Source organism: Trachymyrmex cornetzi, unplaced genomic scaffold, assembly GCF_001594075.2.
Source record: "Trachymyrmex cornetzi isolate Tcor2-1 unplaced genomic scaffold, Tcor1.1 scaffold248, whole genome shotgun sequence".
NCBI lineage: Eukaryota > Metazoa > Arthropoda > Insecta > Hymenoptera > Formicidae > Trachymyrmex > Trachymyrmex cornetzi.
Genome location: NW_017297144.1, coordinates 1,625,904 through 1,650,943, shown reverse-complemented (window position 1 = coordinate 1,650,943; position 25,040 = coordinate 1,625,904). Strand labels below are relative to the sequence as shown.

At 36.1% G+C, this 25,040-nt stretch overlaps 1 protein-coding gene across 4 annotated transcripts in view; it reads left to right on the top strand.

Annotated features, from left to right (window-relative positions):
• The first annotated feature begins 20,488 nt into the window (after window positions 1-20,488).
• Window positions 20,489-25,040, top strand: part of dyl (transmembrane protein dusky-like) — a 26,310-nt gene continuing 21,758 nt past the window's right edge. Inside the window, exon 1 of one of the 4 annotated variants that reach the window (XM_018508059.1) lies at window positions 20,489-20,767. Coding sequence is in view for 2 of the 4 variants with exons in the window: in XM_018508065.1 (XP_018363567.1) it covers window positions 23,514-23,581 (68 nt within the window). In the remaining 2 variants the exon portion in view is untranslated. Of the gene's footprint in view, window positions 20,768-20,887; window positions 20,923-23,513; window positions 23,611-25,040 lie in introns of those variants that run through there. The other 3 variants (XM_018508058.1, XM_018508065.1, XM_018508063.1) reach the window with 3 other exon arrangements.

Here is a 25,040-nt window from a genome sequence, read left to right as displayed (position 1 = left end):
CGCGCCACGGGAAAAGGAGGACGCCACGCGGGGACGTAATCGCGTAAATGTCGTCACGAGTTGTCTCGTGTCGAGCCCTTTCCTGGCGCGATCACCGGCAGGTGCATTGAACCGATGTTTCTGTGTGCCCGGGTCGCGATTTGTTTCTATCTGTGACCTTACCCGGCGCGATTTAACCCGTGACTTCGTGTCACAGGCTGCAATTAATTTCTTACTTAGCACTAACGCGTGACATACATAACGTGTCGTCGCGGACAACTGTTATGAAAAATGAAATAAATAATATTAAGTCCTGTAATAAGATTAATTAATGTTGCTTAATAAAATGTTTCGAAAGTGGCAATTAATTTACCCTTTCTCTGATGATTTATCACTTCATTCTCAGTTCCATACGATACAACAAATTATTTCAGTTTTATATTTTGAAAATTGCTTTACCTTGGAAATTTTTATCTGCACAGAACGATTTTGTTGAAGTATTACAAAATTTAGCTGGATACAGATCTGAAAACCATTTTGTTGGATCATCAAAATAATTACGTAGGAACTTTTGACATGATGAACAATGCAAAAAGTGACATTTTACCAACTAGCTCGAGTGTTTTAAATAATTTTGATGATCGATCAAAATTATTTTCAAATCTGTATTTAGCTTCTAGATAATTTTTTCCTATCTAATTTTTAAATTTCAATAAGCCGTTCTTTTTCCATTCACAAATAATAACGTAATTTCATTAAAATATATAATTTCTTGTGTGTGAAGTATAAAGTTAATTTCATGATACATACAAAATATAATTTTTTAAAGTCACGTTGATATCTTTTCGGCTTTCAAATATACGATACACAAATTTGTCGAATCGTACGAGTTATGGCGCGTTTGAATTAAGTCGACAGGAAAAAAAATCGTTATACCTCTCGTTATACCTTCTACTTCTTGTTATTAAGCGAATGATGAATCCGGATCGCTGGCCGATAACCAGCAGATACCGCTGATTTCTGGCAAGTGCCCGCAGAGAAAGTATGGCCGATCGAACGATGTTGCGATCGATCCAGGCGGCGAAGCATGACCGATCCGCGAATCGAATGTATTCCTTGATCGCGAAACGCTTTTTGCTCGTCTCACATTTTAGCCTATTATCCGCGCGTTTACCGTAACCGTTGATTTCTTGTTTTTTTTTTCAACACAGCTGTTACAAAGTATGTGTGATAGCTCTCTTAAGCGCAACGCTATATTTACGCATCTTTTAACGAGCCGCATCTTAAAGCTTCGGAGGCCATCAAATGTTAAGATATTAGCTGATAAGTTGAAAACTCATAAATTAGCCAATTCATCGCGAGTGTTTGATGATGGAACAAAAAATTGTTAAATAGCCTTGGTATACCAATAATTAAATTCAGACTCTAATAAATAAATTGATAAGATAAAATGCCTTTCAGAATCGTACAAGTTATTAACATGTATGTTAACTATTCTGTTTTGGATCCTCCTCAGTATACAAATTATATTTCATAACGTCAAAATAGTCATTTTGACTTTCTCTTAACTTGGTTCGTTTCTTGGGTTGATTATAAAAAAATTGCATAAGAAATGGATAAGAGCTTGATAAGAATTTTATTCAGTGGCTGAAGAAGTTTTCCTGGTAAAAATAATAATATGCGTTAATATCTTCCTTATAGTTATTGTCTAGCATATTTTTATTATTATAATTAAAATGCTGTATAGTCTGTTTATTACCTGTTTTTGTCAATTTCAATAAATATGTTTATACTTTGCGCATCTTTTATGAGCAATAATTACAGATAAAGGTTCACATTTTGATTTTAATCCTAAGTAGTTTTACTTCTCATCGTTAGTTATTAAACAGAACTATAATATAACTGTTTGGTTAATTGCTAAAAAAAATGCATGAAATTTCTACCAGGAAAATACGACATACTTTTGTCGAATTCGGCAAATGAGGGCATTGTTTGGAGGCTACTTAACATATATTTTCAAGTTGTTTGCACAATCATGGCCGCGACTTTCTTATCGTGACGTCATACGTTTATCGCGACACAGCGTGTGAGGAATTGAGCCTTCCAGTGTGTTTTGTTGCCTGCTCCCTTGTTCGCCACCCTTGCAGGTTGCGGTGTACGTTATCTTGCATAGTTTAAAGCTCGTCGTGCAGGTTTGACGTCGCCCGAGACAAGCGCATGCGGAATGATTGATCTCAACGGAGGCGTAGATAGCGAAGAGACAACTCGGTACAATGATTCCTTAACGTTAGTTGCACGCGGCAAAATACACGGCGAGAAAATAGCACGGTATTTATCAGCCAAACAAACTTGCAACAAAGCAGGCAAGGCAACCTGCAATTAACCATCTCCAGCAGGGGAAGCAGGCGTGGTAGAATGTACAATAGACTGCAAGGAAGTTGTCCTTCCCGCCCAAGTGGAAATTCTTATTACGCATTGCTTTAACTGATCTTGCTTTACTTCTCAAATAATGTACAAACTTTATGTTAAACTGCGATATTTTTTGAAAATTTCTCGTAATACTTATCAATTGTGAAAAATCTCGGAAGCCTGTTAGAATTAAGAGAAGCGTTTTTTAAGATAAATTCAAGAGATTAATACTAAAACCAATAATGTCTTCCTAGAACTGCCGAAGGTGCCATTTTTTTTCGTTAAAATTATTTATATACATATTTACATATTTTCAATATTCTGTAACAGCTAAGATAAAAAAATTGAAATGATTAGCGGAGCCAAATGGTGCCATCGACGGTTCTAGCGTTGAACGCTTTTTAAAAAGGTAGAGATAAACGGTATTTTGTCGTTTGAAGATGTTACGAGTATGTAAATTGTAATTCGGGTATAATGAATGTGCTAACACATGGAGACGCGGAGCCGAGGAATTCTTTACGAACGTTTGCCAAGTTGAAAAATAACCTTGACCCAGTCTTGTAAATGCGTGTCTGATCGTCGTATCTGGAAATAGTAATTTTACAATCAGCTCGCTTTCGGAACAATTCATTTTTGCACGTTCAAACCGCAACTGGTACAATAGAAACGCATCAACGCGCTGACGTAAGATGTTTAGTCACAGATCTCATTGACTGAAGCAATTGTCGCGTTTTGTCTTACACGATATGAGGCAACAGTTAATGGTTGGGAAAACCTTAGCTTTTCAAATGAACACACGCAGTAGAAGATAGCTTACAATTGTACTTCTTTCAGTGCGAACAATCAATCGTAACTCTAAATTTAATGATAAAGTACTCAAATTTGTATAAATATAATTATCAATCTTTGAGTAATTATGTGAGTTATGATTAAATGATGAATGACGAGCATTAAACGATTAAACAATCTAATATTTATAACATTCGTATTTATAATATTCTATTTCGATACAGTTGATATCGCGAAAGAATTAATTTTCAATTAGAATAGATCTGTTTAATCACCTATTAATTAAGCTCTTAAAACGGTTATCATATTATCGTCATTTCCTCATTGTTTATTAAGTTAGATTTTTTGGAAGACATTAAAAATTAAACAACAAAATTTTAAAGCGTGACGCAAAACCGCGAAGGATACTAACGTACGTTTTGAGCAAGATATTAAAGCAACTAACGAAATACCTTCTCTCGATTACACAGGCGCGTTATTTATGCGGCTCATCGCTGTGGCGCAGTGCTATAATAAATAATTTCGATAAAAGGGCTCCGTTTATCACACAAATTCAATGGCAGAGCTTGCCCCGACTCATGACCGCGGCTCCAATTTGTTTCAATTAAAATCGTAATAGAATACATTATCACCTCCGCACCGAGGCATAAATTCTCCTATATAATCCGAGATATTTGAAAATATTTCTTTCGATTACACGAGCGAGCGTTTGTGACTGCAAAAATGGCGAATATCGCTCTTATGATTTTCGATTTAGATACTCGAATACTCAGGCTGATGTTTATTGCCATTTTATTAACGGTGATCAAGTCGGAAGTGAAGTATTCATTATAAGATAGAGTCCCTAGAGTTCAAGTCAAGTGGAAACTTTTTGGGATAAAATAAAAATGTTGGAGCTTATTTACACGCAAGAGGCGCGAGGTTTACAATGAGGAGCCGCTCTGTAATCGAGGCTCGGTTGAAATTTCCGCCAAGGGAAAGTCGGCTGGACGTTCGTCAAAGAATACGCTCCTGCTACTGATTTCCACCTTTTCTGGGCCACCCTGCGAAGAATATCGAGACGGTGGAAGTCTGTCCGCATACCATACCGCCGGATGATCGCAGCGACGTACGTGTACCACGCGTACACGTTCGCACGCACGTACACATACATCAGTGTGTAGGCCGGAGAAGGAACGAGACACTACAAAGTGGCGTGCCTGGAGTATGGACCTTGTGAACGGTCAAAGTCGTGGCCTACTTCACTTCCTGGCTTCGAGAAACTTTCTCCTCGTGCCGCTCGTGCGTTCACGCGAGAACCGAGAGCGGCGGGGCTCTCGATCGGATATACCGATTGCGATTCCCTATGCTTGTCGTCTCTTTAGAGTGGATGAAATCCTAAAGACGAGCGCCGGTTATATAGCACAACCTAGTTAGCACAACTGATCCATTTGAACTAGAAAAGAATTTATCTTTTTCAATTCTTTATGAATTAGTCGGTATGTTCGAATAAATTGTAAAAGAATTTAAAAATATATACAAATATATTTATATGCATGTTTGTATATATGTTACCTGTAATAAAAATAATGTTTAATTTGTATGAAAACCAAAGTATTTATTCTTATAAAAAATTAAAAAACAGAAAAAATTTATCGTTTCAATCCGAAAAAGAGTTCATAATTAGTAACAAAAGTGAAATCTTTTATTCTCCAAAATACTTTTAGAACAGGAATGGGACGAAACAAATTAATTTCATGAGTCGGGAATAAAAAAAAAGAATTATTTTCGGACTTTTTGAGTTATTTAGGTTTCATATTTACGGCTAAACGTGATTCGTTAATTAAAGATACTTATCTCCAAAATAAGAAGATAAAAACTTAGACAGTACATTTAATACAAAATGCTTTACGAATAAATATTTTATGTAAAAGTAAATTGATTCATTAGTATAGCAGTGGGATAAGTTCAAAATATAAACTCTCATCGTGTCGTATGTAATTAATTCACGCTTTGGGTTAATTTATATCATCTAGAAAAATTTATGAATAAATTAAAGTTTCAGATTTACCATATAGAAAAATATTTTGTTTATATATTATACAAATTTTAATATTATATTCTAATTTCATATAATATTTTTATATTTATCTGGATACTCTATTCTTTTCACTTTTATTGTCCGATACTTTTGTATTTCCAACATCTTCCATTTGTTCTCATTTATAAAATTAGGATCTCATCTAGTTGACACAGAAAGAAATTTGAGATCCAATAAGTTAATCTATGAGCTGAAATAGATATATCTCGATTATTGTTTTTGGAAAATGGATCAAGCCGATATCTCCTAATTTAATTTGGCCAACTCGCCACGCGGATAGCGACGTACCACTTGGAGAAATTTGATATCCCATCGTTATCGGCCCGCTAAAAACGGTCTCGTCCTGATTTTTGTTTAATCGGCCAACGTACAACTAAAAGTATTATTCGGAACGTTCCATTGGCCGAGTATCCGCTGTGCATCCGAGTATGGGCCACGATCCATAAACTGTGTGTACGAAGCGTGCACCATTCGCTCGCGCCAGCTCGATAATCCGCGGGCGACCGGCAGTAAAATATCCCTGCGAATATACGGACGAATACTTGAAGGAATTGGTACCTGAGAGTCGTAAAGGTATCCTCGGCTCTCTTGGCGCATTATCGTCAATTGTCGAGGGACTGGAGGCCGGCGAGTTTCACCGATTATCTCGCGTAACCCTCTCACGTCGATCGCGAGATATCGTCTCGATGTCCGATTTGATGCGTCCGTTAGTTCACCTCGGAAAATTACAGTCGACTGTTGGCCGACAGGTTTCGGACTCCCGATTGTAACTCGTTCAGGGCCAGAGAACGCCGCCGATCGCTATGTTCTGATTGCTTGAGGAATCAGAGCGTCCTCTTCGTGCTGGTCGGGCTGATTCAGATTTCGCAAGTCACCATGATCTAGACGATGTACCAACGGCAACAATGCGCTGGTAATTAGCTACCGCCGTACAAGATACCACCTATCTCTACTGTTTGTCTCTTGAGGAAAGTTTGATGACGCGAATTAATGTATTTCTTGGCTTGTAGCTTTCGATTCGTTTCGTCTAATTTGTGTTAATCGATCGTTTATTGCAAAATATAGCTTTTCCCTTGGAAAACTGTGTGCGCAGTTTTAAAATAATGTTTGCACACAATTGCCTTGATAATACAGTGTAATAATATAAAATAAAAGTTGATGAAGATTAATTATATAATGATACAATAATTAATCATATAATAAAGTATTAATTAATTCTTGTTATAAATCCACTGTAAAATTGACAAATGTGAAAGGCAAAATGATAAAAGGTACAATTATTACGAGCATGTATTAGGTATAGCGCGCTAATGTGCCAGATGGGAATTTGCGAGAGAGCGATTATGGATCGCTCAAATTGATAGATATATACATAGGATGAAACGAATCTAACCGTCAGTGAGCGATATTCTGTTTGCGAACGTCGGGTGAGCGTCAATCGATTCAGGATGTACTTCGCAAAAGCTGCGGGAGTGCTAGATGCGATTCTCCCCGTAGTATCGACGCGGCTCGAATTCCATTGCGAGAAAAGCCAACTGCAATGCCATTGTTGGTGAATGTACTGCTTCGATCGCATTACGGAATTTATAGTAAGAGTGTAAAAAGAAAGGGTTGCGACACGTACAGTAGTTGAAAGGCCAATCGAGAGAAATAAAATCGGCACAAAAATTAAGTGCAGATCGAGCTGTAGATTGTAAGATGAAATAAGCAGCAATATCGTGCAATTTCTTCAGACGTCGGTGAACATCTATGATAAAGAAATATATCTTTTTTTCCCTAAGAGATTAAATTTTGTAAGAAAAAGAGGAAGAGATACGCGATAAGGCAAGAAACAAATTATGTTTGGAAGAAAACTTATTATGTATGGGAGACAAATTTATAAAATTTATTTTCCAAACAATTTAACTTCTAAATAATTTAGCTTTTTCGCGATACTTTCGTTGTGATAGTAACATTTTTCTCTGTAATGTAACGTTTTCTCTATAATTAACATTTTCAAAGAGAAGAACCGCCCGAGCGTTTCATGTTTCAAACGACACATTTCCTTGGAGATTGTAATGGTGATGTGTAAGCGATGCGTAGAAAAAGAGCTGCAGGACGCTTAAGTACGTTTAATTTTTGCACCATATTGGCGATTCATAAGCTCATTCCCGTATAATGACCGGGGAGAAAATGCCGGTAATCATTGTAGTATAATGGCAGTCGTAACGGCGTAATGCTAAGAGTTTATCCGCCGTCACGGGAAGAATATAATTATCGCTGTAAGTTTCACTGTGTTGTAAACTCGGTAATGCAAGTAGAGATACCCGCGGTCCAGCCGGTGGAGGATCTTTCTTAAAATCTCTGCGAAAAAAGGAGAAAATTAAATGGAATGAAAATTAAACCTGCAAGGACTGTGAGATGTAGAAATGTATGTGGACATAAATAATTATGTTTAACATATTCCCTTTCATTATGCCATTCCATTAAATTTATATGTACTTATGACACTGGACTAAAATTGCAAAATATTATTAGCGTTAATATTATTTATCTAGTACTCATTTGACAAGAAGTCGCATGTTGCAGTGTGGTACGTAAAACGCGACTGCATTCGATTATTCGTGACATAAACGACAACGGCAAGATTAATAGTCCACTTCCTCGCAGAGCGCTGCTCTGTAATAAGATGACGGCACAAGATGACTGCTTGGCAACTATTCCTTTGCACTGTAATCTGAAGAGCGGTAAGTATAACGCGACTGAAAAGGCAGAAGAATTTAATAATCCCGACGCAATCTCCACTCGTTCTCGAGTATTTCTTCTTATAAAGGAGCGAGCTCCACTTAATGTGTTCCTGAATGAAAGGCGTCGAAGAAGAAGAAGAAGCGTATCGCGTCTGTTATCCTATTTACCTGTACAATCTCGACCATTCCGGATGTGTAAAGATGCAGCCGGTGAAAGTGAGTTCAGGGGCGTAGTCGAGAGCTCGTTGTCGGAGAGTTTCGATCTGCTCGAGGAAAAAAAAACGCGATGCGGCGCTTCTTGATCTTGGGAGAAAAGTAACATAATTGTCGACTGACAAGCATTTCGAACGCGAAGAAGATGCCAGCAGCAATTTAATCAGAGACTCACTCCGGGCTTTGCAACGAAAATTGCGAATAGAGGATTTATTAAACGTTATCCGCACATTCACACATTTTTGTCACGGAATATCAGCAGTTGGCACCAAGTGATTTAAGTTCTAGGAGCAAGAACGTTGCATAGCTTATCGATTGTATTAATTCATAGCTGCGTGACGTAAATTCCGATTACCGAAGGCCTGCGTCGTGGGACTTTCGAGAAATAATTTCGTAACCATAACTTTCATTGACGTTATTCTATATCCGGACATCCGGCAGTCGCGTGTCGTCGACGTGCAAGAGGCGAAGCGATAAAAGTGAAAAGTGAAAGTAAGCGAAGCCCTGCTTATAGATATTGTCATGCGAAAGACGATATGAAAATAACAATGAATTATCTTTCCTTTCACTCGTTCATGCTCTTGGATTAAAAATATGTACCGAAAGTATTACAATGCGCCATGTATTTTACTTTGGTAAATGAAGTACTTAACATACACGATTTCTTCGTGATGAATATTCGGAGAGAATTACGGTATGGTCTTTTGAGTTAAAAAGGAGCAACAAATGAAGGGTCTTTTGCTAATTAAGCCTCCGAAAGAATGGGACAGCCCATAAAAGGATTAACTTTGTCTCGCAATAATTTTTCATGAGAAACGACATGACCTGGATTTAAGTTTCCTTGTTTTTTTTTAGCGTTGATCTTTATGGCAAACGGGAAACGGATGGTACAGGAATGCTAAATGAAACATTCATCGAACAAGAATGGGGTTGTGATGGTGAATCATTGTCACGCAAATGCGTGACGGTAGGTGACCAGCAGGTACAGAAAATTGACGCGTGGGTGGTGAAAGTGAGCGTGTCGACTGGCTTAACGTCGTCATCATACCGATATTAGAAAAGTGAAAATGGAGCGCTTTTTAGTGACGTCAATGTAATCCGGAATGGTAATCGGGCACTGAATTGTTTTTACATTTATAACCGTCGGTGAATAACCCAACGCGTTTCTTTGAGAGAAAGTAGACAGTTTTTAGTTCACACAAATTAGTTTGAGGATTGAATGAACAATTGCCTATGATGACTAACTTTTTTCAAGAATTTTTGGTTTCGGGCTATCGGTTGTTGCATCTACTTTCTATAGGCTAAAGGCTACAACGCACAAGAAAAACATAAGCAGTAAGCTGTAAGCAAATCAATGTTTTTTCAACTAAGAGAAATAAACTTATTTTCGCTCAAAGCGGACTTTAGTGTTTAAATATTTTATAGTGAATTTATACACTGAGGAAAAAACTTGCTGAGTTAAAAAAATGTTGGTTGATTCAATTAAATGCAGCGGTCACGGGTTATCAAGCAATATTTATTAATTCAAATAAATAACATGTTTTAAATTACAAGATTTTGTTAACATGACTCGTATATATTTAACCTAAATATATAAATATTTGAACTAAATAACCACTACGAACTAAACCAGGGTTGCCACAGACCTGGAAAACCGGAAAAACCGGGAAAAGTCAGAGGAAAATGTAAAAAAGTCTGGAATTTCGAAATTTACTCACAATTCCCTGAAACTATTCCTATTCCAAATAATTGTTATAATTTTTTAAATTATATATGACGTTTACAATCAAATACGTTCAAAATTTGTGCACTTTAAACGATTTTAATAAAATAAAATTATATTTAATTCGGTATTTTTATTTGTTCCCTCTTTTTCGTCATAACTGCATTCTTTTTTTCCAAAACTAATTTATTTTTTGCTGTGGCTTGAATTTGCACCCAAAATTGTACTATGCTACTAAGCTTTTTTTGCGTTGTTTTTAATAATATAGACTAGCATTTCTATAATCCATGAGTCTAAATGTTAAAATTTACATATTTTATATTACTCATGGAAAATTTTCTATTTTTATCTGGAAAACCTGGAAAAGTCAAGGAATTTTAAAATTCATTTTCTGTGGCAACCCTGTAAACGCATTTAATGAAGTTACTTTTTTTCTTAGTATATACATATCCATACTACACGTTGAAATTTTTTTCGATCTTACAACAGCTAGAGTAATAATATCAAAAAATTATTAAATTGATAAGCAATAAATTTTTAATGCATTTTAGAAAGATATTAATAATTCGATGCTAATCTAAGCATCTTAAGAACTGTACATAATTAAATTTATTAATGATTAACAAACATTTTTTATTTGCTGCTGTTTATGTTGTATTGTCTTACGGTCTCTACGGTGATTGGCCGATTTATTACGATTGGCTTACATTTTTCTGTGTCCCAAGAAACGCATAAAAGTCAACAAAAAATTGAAATAATTTTATTTTGATTCCTAACGTCAATAAACAGTCAAATTTTGTAACAAAAAATCGTCATTTTGATTTTCATGATGTTAAAATAAAGTCATTTTGACTTTCTCTTGACTTGGTGTGTTTCTTGGGAGATTCTTCATATACACCGATATGAATAGAAATCAATTAAGTTCATTTGAAATCACTCAGAAGTTGCTATAAGAAAAAGGAGAAATCGATGAATATTGATCGTGCACCATGCTTTTTGTTACTTAAAATGAAATCGGATTCCTCGAGTCATTGCGAAAAGAAAGGGGTTTTCGATTAATACGGATTAACGGGATGACACTACGAAACGCGGCGGTATTGTGCAACCTGCGAGAATTACAATTCACGGCGCGATAAGAGTGCTTCTAACATTTCACCGGCGAGCCGTGAGATGCATACGCCAGGCAGGCATAGATACCTACTTTGCTAAATACCATCCTGCGCCGTGGATTCGTGGACTGAGCTACGGTCTGGGTTCACTAATCCTGGGTTAGGAGCTCGCTATCCCTTTTTAAATTACAGACCTACATGCAGCGTGTCGCGGAGAGATGGAGAAAATTTAGTTAAACGGCGCTAGAGCGATACTAGCGCATCCGGTCCTTAGTCATATTACCGCGTGAATGCTGCGTGAAATGGTACCATTTCGCGGGGATGGCTAATTTTAGTGAAAAGTAGTTTAAACCGAAACGAAAGAGAGCAGCTGTTCTCGCGAGTCTCGCGCTTATATACTATTTTACGAGACGACGTTCACTTCTTTCAATGTATTTTTTTTCATATTATTGCGCTATAAAATGTCCAAGTAAAGCCGGTTTATTTTATGACCGACCGAGACGATGTCTATGTGTGTTTTTCGGTTATAATACGTATCGCGAATACGATTTGGGGCAAGATTAAATTTTTATGATGTTCCAGGGTGGTAAAATGACTGACGGAACGTCATGATAAATGCTTTCAGATTACCATGTTTCCATATTTATGAACCGCTTTTTTGACAACTGCTAGGACGTAGCTAATTGGATGTAATTTTTCGACACGACAACGCTCGACAGCTGACGCTGGGAGGCAAATTTTTGCCGAGTCTCTTCTACTTTCGCGATCATTTCGCGATTGCACGTTACTGCGAAGCGTGTACGCAACGCAGAGACGTGAATACTGGGGTTATGAGACTACTTTCTACCAACGTGCGAAGAAGAGCTTAACGCGACGTACGATCGTGTATCAAGGGATTTGATGTATATCACAATTTACATACGATTTACGTTACGTACGTACATATGAGTGAGTTAGACGCGTATGGTAGCGTGCATGTGCACGTCAAGCCATATTACAACGTTAAGCTTCTCATCGCCAGACGATTAGCATATAGACACACTGACACACTAAGATCCCGAATCTACGGATCGCCCCAGAAATCCATGATCCTCCTTCAAACTATGAATATTAGAAGTTAAAAATGAGTGACTGTTGACAGAGTCTTATTAGCATTTCTTCGCTGTTTCCATTAATGGAGGTAAGAGAACGAAACATTTTTACAGGAGATCGAGACAAGACTGATTGAAACGCTCTTAAAAACAAATTAGAAACTTTCCTGCAACTTGTGCCCGAATCTACGAAAATTTTAGTGTATTTTGCCTCTCTTTTCTCTCTCTTTTACCTTTTTTTCGTAAAGTTTATTGCAGAACGTAGAAACGTGCTTCCCAGAATCTTTCTGTAGTACTCGGAGTGCTGTGAGAATCTTGTATTTTATACCAGTATGTGCAAACTTTTTATGCTCGTAATCCCTTTTCTTAGACAGAAATTTGACGTGAAATATTACATTTTTTTATTATTCGTATAAATAAAGGATAATATAAGAATAATTTAAAAAATTAACCGTTAATTAAGTATACATAAAAGAATAAGAGTTTTTAATTTTTTAATGTATTTAATACAATTAATAAATTAAAACAAATAGTACATTAATATAATACATATTAAAAGCGAAAGAACTGAAATAAAATTTGATGCAAACAAAATTTTTAATTTCGGTTAATGGCATACAGATTATGCTTCCATAGAATCAATTCATTCTATATTTGAAACAATATTGGAGATAGCCAGTATAAATTGTCTGTCCGTAAAGTGAAATACCAGAATTGTTTAAAAATGTTGCGGTCCTTAACAACTTTTACGCGATTTTAAGAAATTGCACAGTTCGTGCATTATTGTTCTGCTTGATTAAACTTTGCCTACCCGGTAAAATCGTCGAGTTCTTATTCTACGCTCTACGAGTAAAACCTGCGTTGGGTGCACGCGTCTTGCCGTGATAATCGCACTAGTAACGCTTCTTGAGCGAACGTCACTCGGGGAATACGACGAAGATTTATCCCGCACTCACCGTAATTACCGGCCGGCTCTTTTCGTCAAGGCTTGGCGAATGCACTCTACGCCGCGTGTTCCTGTTCCCTCGCGTCGTGCCCGGGCGGTGAAACGACGGAAGAAAGTCAGCGATTCAGTGACCCAAAATTACAGGCGCGTATAGGTAGACACACCGAATCGGCACGCTCCGCGGTGCCTGTAATAAACGCCCACGAAGCGATTGTCTTCGGGGAATCATCGAGAGATCTTCTCTCGCGCGCGGATAATCGCCTAGATGCACCGGATCGATGTGTGTAGTACCTACTTCTAACGATCTCTCTGCTCGTCTCGCTACATGGAGAATCCAAAACGCTCGCGTGTACCTTTCCCAGCATACGGAAGATGTTTATCGATTTTTATTAGCATACGATATCGCGCGAGATGCCGGATAAACCACTTATCTTTTGAATTGATTTACATCAGGTAAATTTCTTCAATTAATCCTTCGGTGCTACTTTCATTGTCGGTATGATATATCCGAATTTTCTTTTACCTTATATGCTAATTTTTTTTATTAATATAGATAGATACAGCGTTTATTAACATTCTAGGGCAAGCTCTCTAAGAATGTTCAGGCAAGAAATGCGATACAACGAAAAAATAATCAATGTAAGAAAATAAAATAAAAAATTAAAATTGTAAGAAAAATAGAGAGACCCAGAGAAAATATAAAAAAGAAAATTAAAAAGAAAATAAATAATAATGAAATTATAATAATAACAAAGAAGGAAAAAAAAATTATAAAAGAATTTAGATGTACGTAAAGATTTGCGCTTGTTATATTGCTTAATCTGGCGTTTTAATAATTTGTTATAGTACGTTCTCTTTTAAACGGTATTTTTATACAGTATCCAGTGTGTTGCAAATGTGACATGTGGCATTGAAGGATTAATAAACATTTATTTTGTCAATGTCCACGTCATTTTGTTTCATACGAGATTGAATACGCAAAACACTTTACGAGATATTCGTAGATTCGGGCACAAGCTACGACTTTCAATTTGTATTAATCAGTCTCTGTCTCTATCATAGTCATCGCGACCTTGAGACACTCACATCGAGAAACTCAGAGTGTACCACTTTTTCGCGATTTCTAGATGGTGATCATTCCACGTGATCATTCATATCAATATGTGAGTTAATCTATTTTTTGTAGAATACTGAACGTATAATGATTAATCCAAGTGCTTATTGTCCGCTGCGAATTGCGATTATTTGCGTCACCGATTTTATCTCGTCACATTGATGCATCCGACAATTTGTAATGTTAATCTCGTGGGTGCGGTACGCGAAGAGCCCCACAGTCTCGTGATCCGAAAGTGTGTCACGACTAAATCTTTCGTTCGACTTAGCCGGACGGGCGCGCGATTGAACGGCAATGCGATCGAAATCGACGTGATCGGTCTGTCCTTTCGATACGTCGTCGAATTCCTATGTTTTGGTGCTACCGGATAAGAAATCGGTCAAACCTGCGGCTGCATACCTGTGCGTATCTACTCCTGGCGCCTCGAAAAGTGTCAATCTACTCACGCGTTCATTATACCAATTTGCTGGCGAGCGGGGTTTCTTTAATTTCCGGAGATCGCGTTAATAAAGTCAGGCGAGAACGTTCTTCATTGAACTCTGTAATTATTAAACAGATCCTTTTTAATTCATAAGAGATGTAATCTGTTAATAATACGCTGTATTGTTTGAATGAAAGTCGAAATGATTTTACTATACACTGTTAAATATCAAAGGAGAAATAGTAACTCGATTTTTTGAGTTAAATAATATTTTGTTATTTTTAATTTCCATATGTGTCAAAATCAATACATTTCTGTAGTTGAATTGCTTAGTTTCAAAATAAGTAACGTTCATATTATGCATTTAGTAAATGAGAAACTAAACTTGAATCAAATTTAGTTTCTTATTTATTAAACGCATACGTTAATATATTTCTTGAATTAAATTTAATACATTTCTTGAACTTAATTATTCAACTCCATTCACTGAGAGAAAGGATTTTCTTAATTTAACAAGCCACCAGTATCTTTAACAATTTGTGGATATATGATAACAAATTATACTGTTGTGATTGATGCTAATCTGTTATTCCAAATAATTATTAATAATAGAAGTAATTTATGTAAAAACTAACCTATTTTTTGATAGACTTTTATATTTGCTAGCAGTACTAATTATAATTAAATACTAATTATTTTAATTTATATCGTAAATCGCGTATTATTTGTTACATTAACGAATAATGAGAAATTATTCGCAATAATAACTGATCGATCCGTTTTCCTATCAAACCATCACTTGCTATTCCTTTTTTTGCTCTTATAACAAATTCATTTCTCTCAGCGTTATTTTAGTTCAATTAACGACACGAATAGAAGCAATAGTGACGTAACATAGAAATAATTAAATGTTACTCAAATCAAGTACAACTTAATATTATGAATATAACAGATAATAAGCGTCTAACTGGAAAAAGAGTCTGGTTGTATTAATTGGAATTGTGATTAAAAATGGACAAATCAGAATTTTCTGGTTGAATCAATTATATTATAATTCTAGAGATAGAATTGAGATAATCAGAATTCTGATTGATATGATCAGAAAATTTTTCTTTTTCGTTCATTTTAAATTTTCTCAGTATGAGTACTCGTCAACTGTATTGCGAAGAAAGAAGAGAATTGCAAAAATCGTAAGCTTCTTCGTCCGCGGAAAAGATCGGGGATTTTTCGCTCGCATTCTGCCACATGTATGCACGTGTAATGCATTGTTCGATACGGATATAAATACATTCCTCGAACAAGAGAGATGAGGAAGACGTAGAGATACAATTCGGGCGCAATGTGCATCGGCCGCGCGCACGTCTCGTAAGTCCGCGTATCCGTTTTGCGTTCCGCAGTAATCCGAAGACGAGTTTCAGCCGCGCGGGATATCCGAGAGATTAGAGCTTTAATCACAAGAGTCTAATTGCTCTCCCGAGGCTACGGTAACAGTTCCAGACTGGTACGTTGTATGCCAAGAATACCGGATCTTCGTACACACATACCATTCGCGCGCGCACAGCTCGGGAGAAAGTCCTCTGAATGTGCGATATCCAACGTTACCGTTTTGCAAAAAAAAAAAAAAACTATTTTCCAAGTCGTACACCCGCAATGGGCAGCCGTCACGCATCGGCTACGACGGGTAATGACATTCACGCGGTAATGTTAGATTTGCATTGGAAGTTGACGTATCCACTTAAGCTTGATCGGTGGGAGCACCGTGACCGAAATAAATGTAAAATACTTTGATAAAGTACGGCCATTTCGATGCTAGACAGGATATATCTTTGGCATGCGTTTCAGTAGGTATTGGTTTACGAGATATCAGACTCTATCTAACGTATAAGCCGATCGAAACGTTCCAAGGAATTACTTTCGACACGGAGCAATTATCGAGCTAATACTTTTTCCTGGTCGATAAATTTACGACACTGTGCCAGCATTGTTTATGATATAGTAGCTTTTAATTACATATTTTAAGCTCCAAATAGCGGTGTATACTGAAAAATATACTAAAGATATGACATTTATAAATAAAAACTTCGGTAAATTTGTTCATTAATTGACGTCCAATATTGGTGCCGCATGTGTTCAACTTCCCATACGGGTTGTTCTTTTAGTTGCAGTTTATTGATTTTCGGGCTTGGCCCATTTCTGTTCCCGAGGTCTGCAGTTAACAACCGCAATTTTGTCGCTCTTTTTTCCAGCTGACAAAAGCTTGTGCCATTTTGCCTTGATATTAGCTACCGTAAAAGAATGTACAGAATGTTCTAAAAACATTGGTTTTTAGCTAAAGAAATATTAAATATTCATCTATCAAAGATTAGAAATTAATTTAATAGAATAACATTTCTAACAATTTGATAAGAGACTTTATCATTTCTCAAAATTTGGAATTAGAACATTATACATGTTGATAAGTGGCTTCATATTTTCTTTGAATTTACAACAAGACTCGGCTTGAAATTCTAGTCCACTTTCTATTATTTATTTGACTTTTTATACTCATTCTTCGAAAAGAACTCTTTAATCTTCAATGCTAAATTCGCAATTGAGGCCTCGACATTGAAATAAACGCTAAAGTAGTTTTTCAGTTGAGAAGACATCCAATGGGTTACCCGATGTAAAAGGTAAACAGGACGAAATTTATTTGTTACCGTGATCTTTCCTTTCTTTGGTCAAGCTCTTGCAATGAGTCTCTACTTATGTAGGTATCTAGACAACAAAGCAAGATCCGTGTGAAAGCCGCGCGGAGCTCTCCTGAATGGTCGCTGACGTCAGAGCGCGAGGAAAAATTGCGCAATTTCACCATTCCGGCCGACGCGGAATTTGTTCGCGCAGCTTTCTTCCGGAATTGGATCTGCTCGAGGAGACAGAACAAGAGAAAGAGAGGGAGAGAGAGAGAGAGAGAGAGATATTAGAAAAAGAGAACAAGGGTGGAATGTCAATGATTCGTTTCGTAAAACATGCGATGCATTGTCCCACCTGGCGATGCCTATAAGGATTTCAATTAACATACATTAGCCTATTGTTTGGTCAATAACGTCGTATGCCAATATATTAATTAGCATAATTACTGCTGTGAGAAAATCCACATATACGATATTCCATTCATAATTGTTAATTCATAAGTTTTTTTAAACAAAAAAATCACGTGGGTTCGTCGAAGAAAATGGTAATGAGTTCTGTCACACAATACATACATAAAAAAAACTGTGTATCGTCTTCTTGACTTGACAATAACGTTAAATTTTAGATATAATATTGGATTATGCTAATCACATTGATCAGTGTTGGTAAATGTATGTAGAATATTTAGATATCATCTTGTTATTATTGAAGCCGATGCTTCTCCGCTTTCAGTGACGAGTAAATTGGAGAGTTTCCTTGACCCGAATAATCAGGATTCGCGTAGCTGTGCTTAACTTACTATTATAACAGCCGTTACACACGTAATTCTTCCCTGTATGAGCGCGTGAACGAGTTGCAGCTACGGATGATCGAGAGAAGAAACTAAACACTTAATAATACCTGTTAACCTTCACCTAGGTACCTCCACGACGATCGTTATCGACGAGTCTTACTTTTCTTCCGGTATCCATCTCTCGGAAATATTTCTTGGATTCCCATCGTTGCCCTCGAATCCTTTTCCATCTTTATGCGAGATGAAATCTCCTAAAACTCTGTTCTTTAATCCTACGCCGAAGGATACGAACCAGTTTGAAACTTTACTCTAAGTTAACTTTTGCTCTAAATTTCATAGTTACTTTAAGGAAGAATTTGTTGAACTTCTTTATGATATCTCAATCTTGATTTCATTTCCATAGCGATTGAATTAAGTAGCAAGGATCGTTAAAGGATTTTAGAATATTAAAGCACAGATCTCTGAAGCGCTTTTGGATAAAGACTTAGGTGAAGGAATATGGATACCTATTCTTTTTTATGCACTTGGCGTATTTTTTCTTTTTTAAAGAAGTTTTTTTAGGTATCAAATATGTTACATATACCAATTGAAATACGTGAAAACATAGAAAAACTGTGAAGACAATAGATGTCCCTTATTTGCCGGAACAACGACATAATTAAAAAAAACTAAGTTTTTTAGAAAACGAGTTTGAATATTTTTAATCGTTAAAATTTTGTAAATGTCATTTTTAAATGCGAATTTATTTATAACATCTGATTGAACAGGAATAAAAGTATCATTAAGTCATTATTCAGAATATTAAATTCTTATCATTTATAAAAACAAACATTTAAAACAACTCTCTTTGATTTATAACATTTTTGCTGCAAAATTCTGTTCAATTAAAAATTATTTAGTAATATAATGTTCTTATAAAAAACAAGTTTAATTATTAATTATTTTATTATATTATTTGAGATTGTGTCATTATTGTAGATTTTTAACATTGCAGAAAAAAACAGGAAAAAATATATTTTGAATGAAACAATGAAAGGATGTAGAAAAAATATCAAAATAAATCATTGCAAAAAATTTTATCATAATATATATTCATATGAAAAATAAATTGCACTTTATTAATGAATAATAAAAGTATATAAAAATATTTCATACAGTAGTATATATGCATGAAAATAATATAACTGTAAAAGTATAAATTGAATTGTTTTTATAAAAGAGCTTGAATAATACAAGAATTATGAAAAATAAATTCTTAGTTCAAATAAAATAATAAGCAACTTATTGTATATAAAAGTATAAAAACTAAAAATATCTTTATGAATGAGCTCAAATAATATGACATAAAATATGTTTACAGTTGTAAAATGGTTTATAAAACTTCGGTATAAAACGCTAAGTAATACTTCCAAAACTGATAAAAAGTCGTAGAAACTGGAAGTAGTCGTAGAAACTAGAAGATATAACGTTCTGTGTGAAAATGAAATAAGGTCTTCCACTACAACTGCTCAGAAACAATCGAGATAAAACACTGTTGAATCAAAGCAATTAATACAATGCGATGATACAATATTGACACAATTGCTCTCTCTTGTGATAAGTTTTAGCAACTCGGTTATGTCGATTTATTAGAATTAAGAACGTCAAAAGACCGTTCTATTTTTGTAAACAACTAAAAAAATGACAATTTTTTAATTATGTTGTTGTTCTAGTAAATAAGCAATATGCAACAAAGAATTAATAGCAACGTTCCGAAATTTAAATTTATTTAATAACCTATCATGCAAGCAAAGAGAAACATCATAGAAGCTTTTTATGAATAACAGACATAATTTAACTCATACATATCTAATTTTTCTTCTGGTGTAAAATTAAATCGCGGTAATTAATGTTACAGAACTGTATGCATCAATATTCTAATAAGTATCACAATAATAATGTCAGTAAAGTGCAAGTACAACAAAAGAGCATTCCTGAGGTCGACCGCTGCCGTGGCCCTGAACGTGGGCAACTGAGAACTTTCGCTGGCATCCGGCTTGCGCTCGACTTCCGCCGTCGCGCCGATGCAACCGAGATAGAATGGGTCGTACCGAACTCCAAGCTCATGATTCAGCCTCGGCTGTGTTGCAACTCCGTCCGATGCGGTGATGCTTAACAAAAAAGAAAGCGATGGAGTGACGCACGTAAAGGGTTTTCCAACTATTTGTTCATATCAAAACGAGACGGATTAGAGAGTGGACCGGTTTCATTTTTTGTAAAAAGAATCAAAGGGGCGGAATGGATGACACGTAGAATTTCGATTTTTCACTAGGCGACGAGCACGTTGGAGCAGCCGAGGTGGTTTTTGGTGAAAGCCGACGACTTCGAGAGGGGAGAGTATATAGGCCGCAGGTCGTTTCAGGTGTGCTCACAACTAACGCACTCGCCCAAGTCACCGGTGTCTTTCGACCGAATCGAGTATCTGATAATCTATACCGAATACCGACGATATCTTTTCTCCGACGCTCTAACCGCGTAAAAAAAGAAGACAAAGAAGATTTTTCCCTCTCGAGCGTTTCGGCCAGTCCCAAGGTGGGAGAGCCGCCAACGAAGAAGAGGAACCTCTATAAGGGAGGATACGCGGCAGGAAGAAGTCACAAGTGCCAAGTGTGTGTGCCAATAGGATTATATCGAGCTTCCCACTGAACCACGAAGAGGAAAAGAGGTTTGTGGTTATTTGATATGTGCTAATTGATATGTGATCAGTGATACGATTGTCTAAACTGTGGTGCGATATGCATACGTTTCGTTGGACACAACGTTTGCTGCGCCCTTTCCTGACGGTGAAAGTAAAAAGGGTACACGATGGCAGATGAGACAGTGCTTATAGTTATTTAATCGTAATCATCTAAAAATCGGCTGTAATATATTCCCATTCTTCCACTTGATCCCTGATAGCATACTTTATTCGGGATACATCCTGAGGATATCTTTAGGATATTCAAAGAATACGGACGTCCTCTGGACGTCCTAAGGATGTCTCCTCCTGAAGGTCTGTACTGTCAGGTATGTTGTTGGAATTTTTTTTCATTATAATAAGAGAAAGGAAATATAAGGCAGTAGGTATAAATACAATAGGTATTTATTTATACCTGCACTAAAAAAAATAATGTTATACCAACAGCATTATTTTAATTAAAAATTTTGTTTATCAAGCATTACTAATGAAACAAATATGTTATGCTCTTGTTTTCATAAAACTTTATTTGTTTCATTAATACTATTGTAAATCAACAATATCATTTTCAATTAAAATATTGTTGTTGATATATCTTTTTTTCAATGTGCCTTATATTTCCTTTTTTCAATCGCAATGAAAAAAATTTCTCATACACAGCACATTTTATCTGAGGACACTTTTAGGGTGTAGATACGTCCTTTGGAGATCTTTAGGACATTCCTTGGAGGTCTGTGTTGTAGTGTCTATTAAACAATTAGTTTTTTGCTCGACTCTATCAAGGATTATATTTTTCTTGGCTATGGAATTCGCGTTATTTAATTATTATTTAACTTTGTCACCCGAAGTTTCTGTTCGAGGTTAATTTTTTCGGAGTAAATACGCTTCGCGCCAAAAATTCTTCTTCGAAACGTGACAGACGTCGGCGGCTTCTTCAAGGAACGTACCAAGCCAAGAGAGAGTTAAAATGACTTATTTTGACGTCATGAAAGTCAAATTAATGATTTCTTTTACAAAATTTGACTGCTTATTGATGTTAAGAATCAGTGATTTTGATTTTTTATTGGTTTTTATGTGTTCCTTGGGTTCTCGTGTGGAGAGAAGAGCACCGGCAAATACCTCCTCTTCGACTATCTCCCTCTTCTCATTTTCCCCACTCGAGCAGTTTCGCGCGAGCACACGTCGAAAAGGCAAAAGGGTATGTGGGGTAGCGAGTCAGTGTGTCAGCGTTCTGGCGTCTCTCCTCGCGGAGAGGCGCGTCCTTCCTTCTCCGGCTCTATGTCAGGAATAAGGCCGCGCGTAGGTAGAGGGAGACCATCTGCTGTGCGGCGGTTCGTAAAGAGGCGAGAGAAGATGAGACCGCACATCTAATTCCGCGATGAGAAACGTCATGCTCAAACACATCCGCGATGTGATCGCGCTCAAACGAAATCGATATACACTCGGCTAATCCAATAAACTCAGCGTTAGATAGAATCTTCATTGCGATGACGCTCACGCAATTATTAATATTAATGAAGTTAATTAGCTGAGGGAAAGGAACCAAGATAGATGATGAGTTTCGAAGGATAGCACGAGGCGATTGAACTTTATCCTCTGATCCCCTTAACCGCGCAGCAGTCCGTTATGCTTTCTACCAGGTTTCCAAAGTTCCTTTTGTCGCGGCATGATTTTCCGCTTTTCTGGACATGATTATGTGATCGTGGCGGGGCTCGTTAGCCGTTGAAATTCAACGCATCGTGATAGTTCCTACGCTCTTAGAAAGGCCACCGAGTGGCAATTTCATATATTCAGCAAAATGGATTTAGAAACCACTCGTCGACCAACGGCCAACGTATCTATGAGCGATGGAGATATCTTCGTGAGTTTTGACAAGCTCTGTTCAAGTCTAATCTGATTTTGAACGGGAGAAAGAGTTAACGTAATAGGATTCTAATTATGATAAAATTATTATGATTACAATTGTTACGATTAAGTTTAATTCATTTAATTTTTTCAATTGTTACTACATAATTATTATAAGTATAATTCTAACAGACATTTTTAAATTACGAAAGAAGTCATTCTTTTATAATGTTATATGTAATTATATTTTTTATCATTCTCAAAAGCAAGAAGTAAAATATAATTATCTTTAAGCGAATCATTTAATTTTTCGTCATTCAATTTTTCCAATTATTGCAATTAATTATTAGGAATATAACTCAGACATTCTTAAATTAAAAAAAGATGATTCTTTTATTATTTCAAACATAATTATATTTTTTTACCGTTCTCTCAGGCGAGCAATGAAATGTGTAATTGATTTTCAAGCAAACTCAACGTAAATTGTAATTTACTTGTTAGGCTGAGGTTATCATCACAGCAATTAGTATGCTATCCGAATTTAATCATAGTAATAAAGAAGTGAATGATGTTTCGAACGTATATTGCTTTTTCAGCTTCTCTGCAGAGATCCGAAGTAACGATTCGTGAATTATGATGTATGCAGAAAAATCTAGTACCGCTATAAATATCTCGATCGCGAGAAGCCTTCCCATTCGAGTCACTTTCACGGGAGCGCTGAATTTGGCGCACAGCGGTCTCATGGTGTTCTGTGTCGCGTTACATTCTTATAGGGTTTCACCTGGCGTATATGTCCCGCGCATATAACGGTACCGCCGTTACGTCACGAGCACACACCTGTCACATGTGGCGAACAAAGGGTTGCACCACACAGCCCGGTAAAATAATAATGCAGAAGGAGGAACTGTGCGCGCATCGCCAGATATCTGATTTTAGTAACGAGGAAACTTGGACAGTGTAAGACGAGTTTTCTTCATCAAAATCGTGTAAGACGTTTCTGCTTTTTTTAAATATTTTAAACACTATTCTTATTATAGGAGCAAATTAAAAATCAAAACTCATTAAGGTCGGTATTCATAGTCAGTTCTTATATTCAAGTTCTTGAGGTATCACAAATCAGAGCGCCGCATTAGCGTCTTAAGACATTACTTAAGACGGTCTTGAAATAAGAACCGATTATAAACATCGGCCTTAAAATCAGTTTCGATCAAAATCGATTTTATTCTTCTATTGAAACTTCTAAGAACTTTTCAAATTAATAGGTAATTAATTATAGTTTTGAAAAGTACTTAAATTGTGTTTAGAAAATTAATAGAAATTGTAAAATCGTTGCACGGAAAGAACGATTTTCTCGAAGTATTTAAAAATTCAGCTAGATACAGATATGAAAATAATTTTGTCGATCCGTCAAAATAATTGTGTAAGAATCTCAAGCATGAAAGTAATATTGCAAAGAGTTTTGACATTCTGGCAACCAGTTTGAGCATCTCACATATTTATTTTGGTAGTCCAACAAAATTATTTTCAGATCTGTGGCCGGTATTCATAGCTGATTCTTACATTTGAGACGATTTGAAGTTACAGTCTTAAGAGCCAATTAGAAGGCTGAATTAGCATCATAAGACGTTACTTAAGACAGTCTTAAAATGAGAACGGATTAAGAATACTGTTCTATGTCTAGCTAAATTTTTAAATACTTCAGCAAAATCGTCCTTTCCATGTGATATAAAAGATATGAAAGAAATTAATTCGAATTATGTAACATTTTGTCAAATGCGCATGCAGAGTAACAATGAATTTTTCACACAAAAATACCGTATTATTGGGGGAATTTAACTATATTGAGTACGCAAACCGCAAAATATGCAATGTTTGCGGAAGTCTTTTTCTTCACTCGGCTAGGCGTGATTACGTAATCAGTTTTATGATTAGCAAAAGGAAATTAACAGTAATTATGCGTCGTTGATAAGAAATGAGGTCGCACGATCGCTTTCTCGTGCTTTTCGTGTTATTTCGATGTACATTTATATAACTCGTTGCATATTTTTCTTCTTTTGCTTTTTCTGTCACTTTGCTTATATCCTCGTATCTTATGATGAAATTATTACATGTAATCGGATTAATGATATGTATACTATATTTATGCGTTTAGCTATACGTAATATAATATTACCAGTTGAATAAAATAAAAAGAATATATTCTCAATTTATTATGATACTATACTGAGCTATGTACTTTACTTATCAACTCTCGGGTTATCAGGAAATTACTTTTTAAAATTAAAAACTAGTTAGTAATCTGAATTCCACGTCGATAAACCATCGTCTTTACGTCGCGTACTTGAAAACAGGATCCTTTTCCTCGCATACGTCTTAGATTCTACATGTTGTTCTTCTCTCTCTCTCTCTCTCTCTC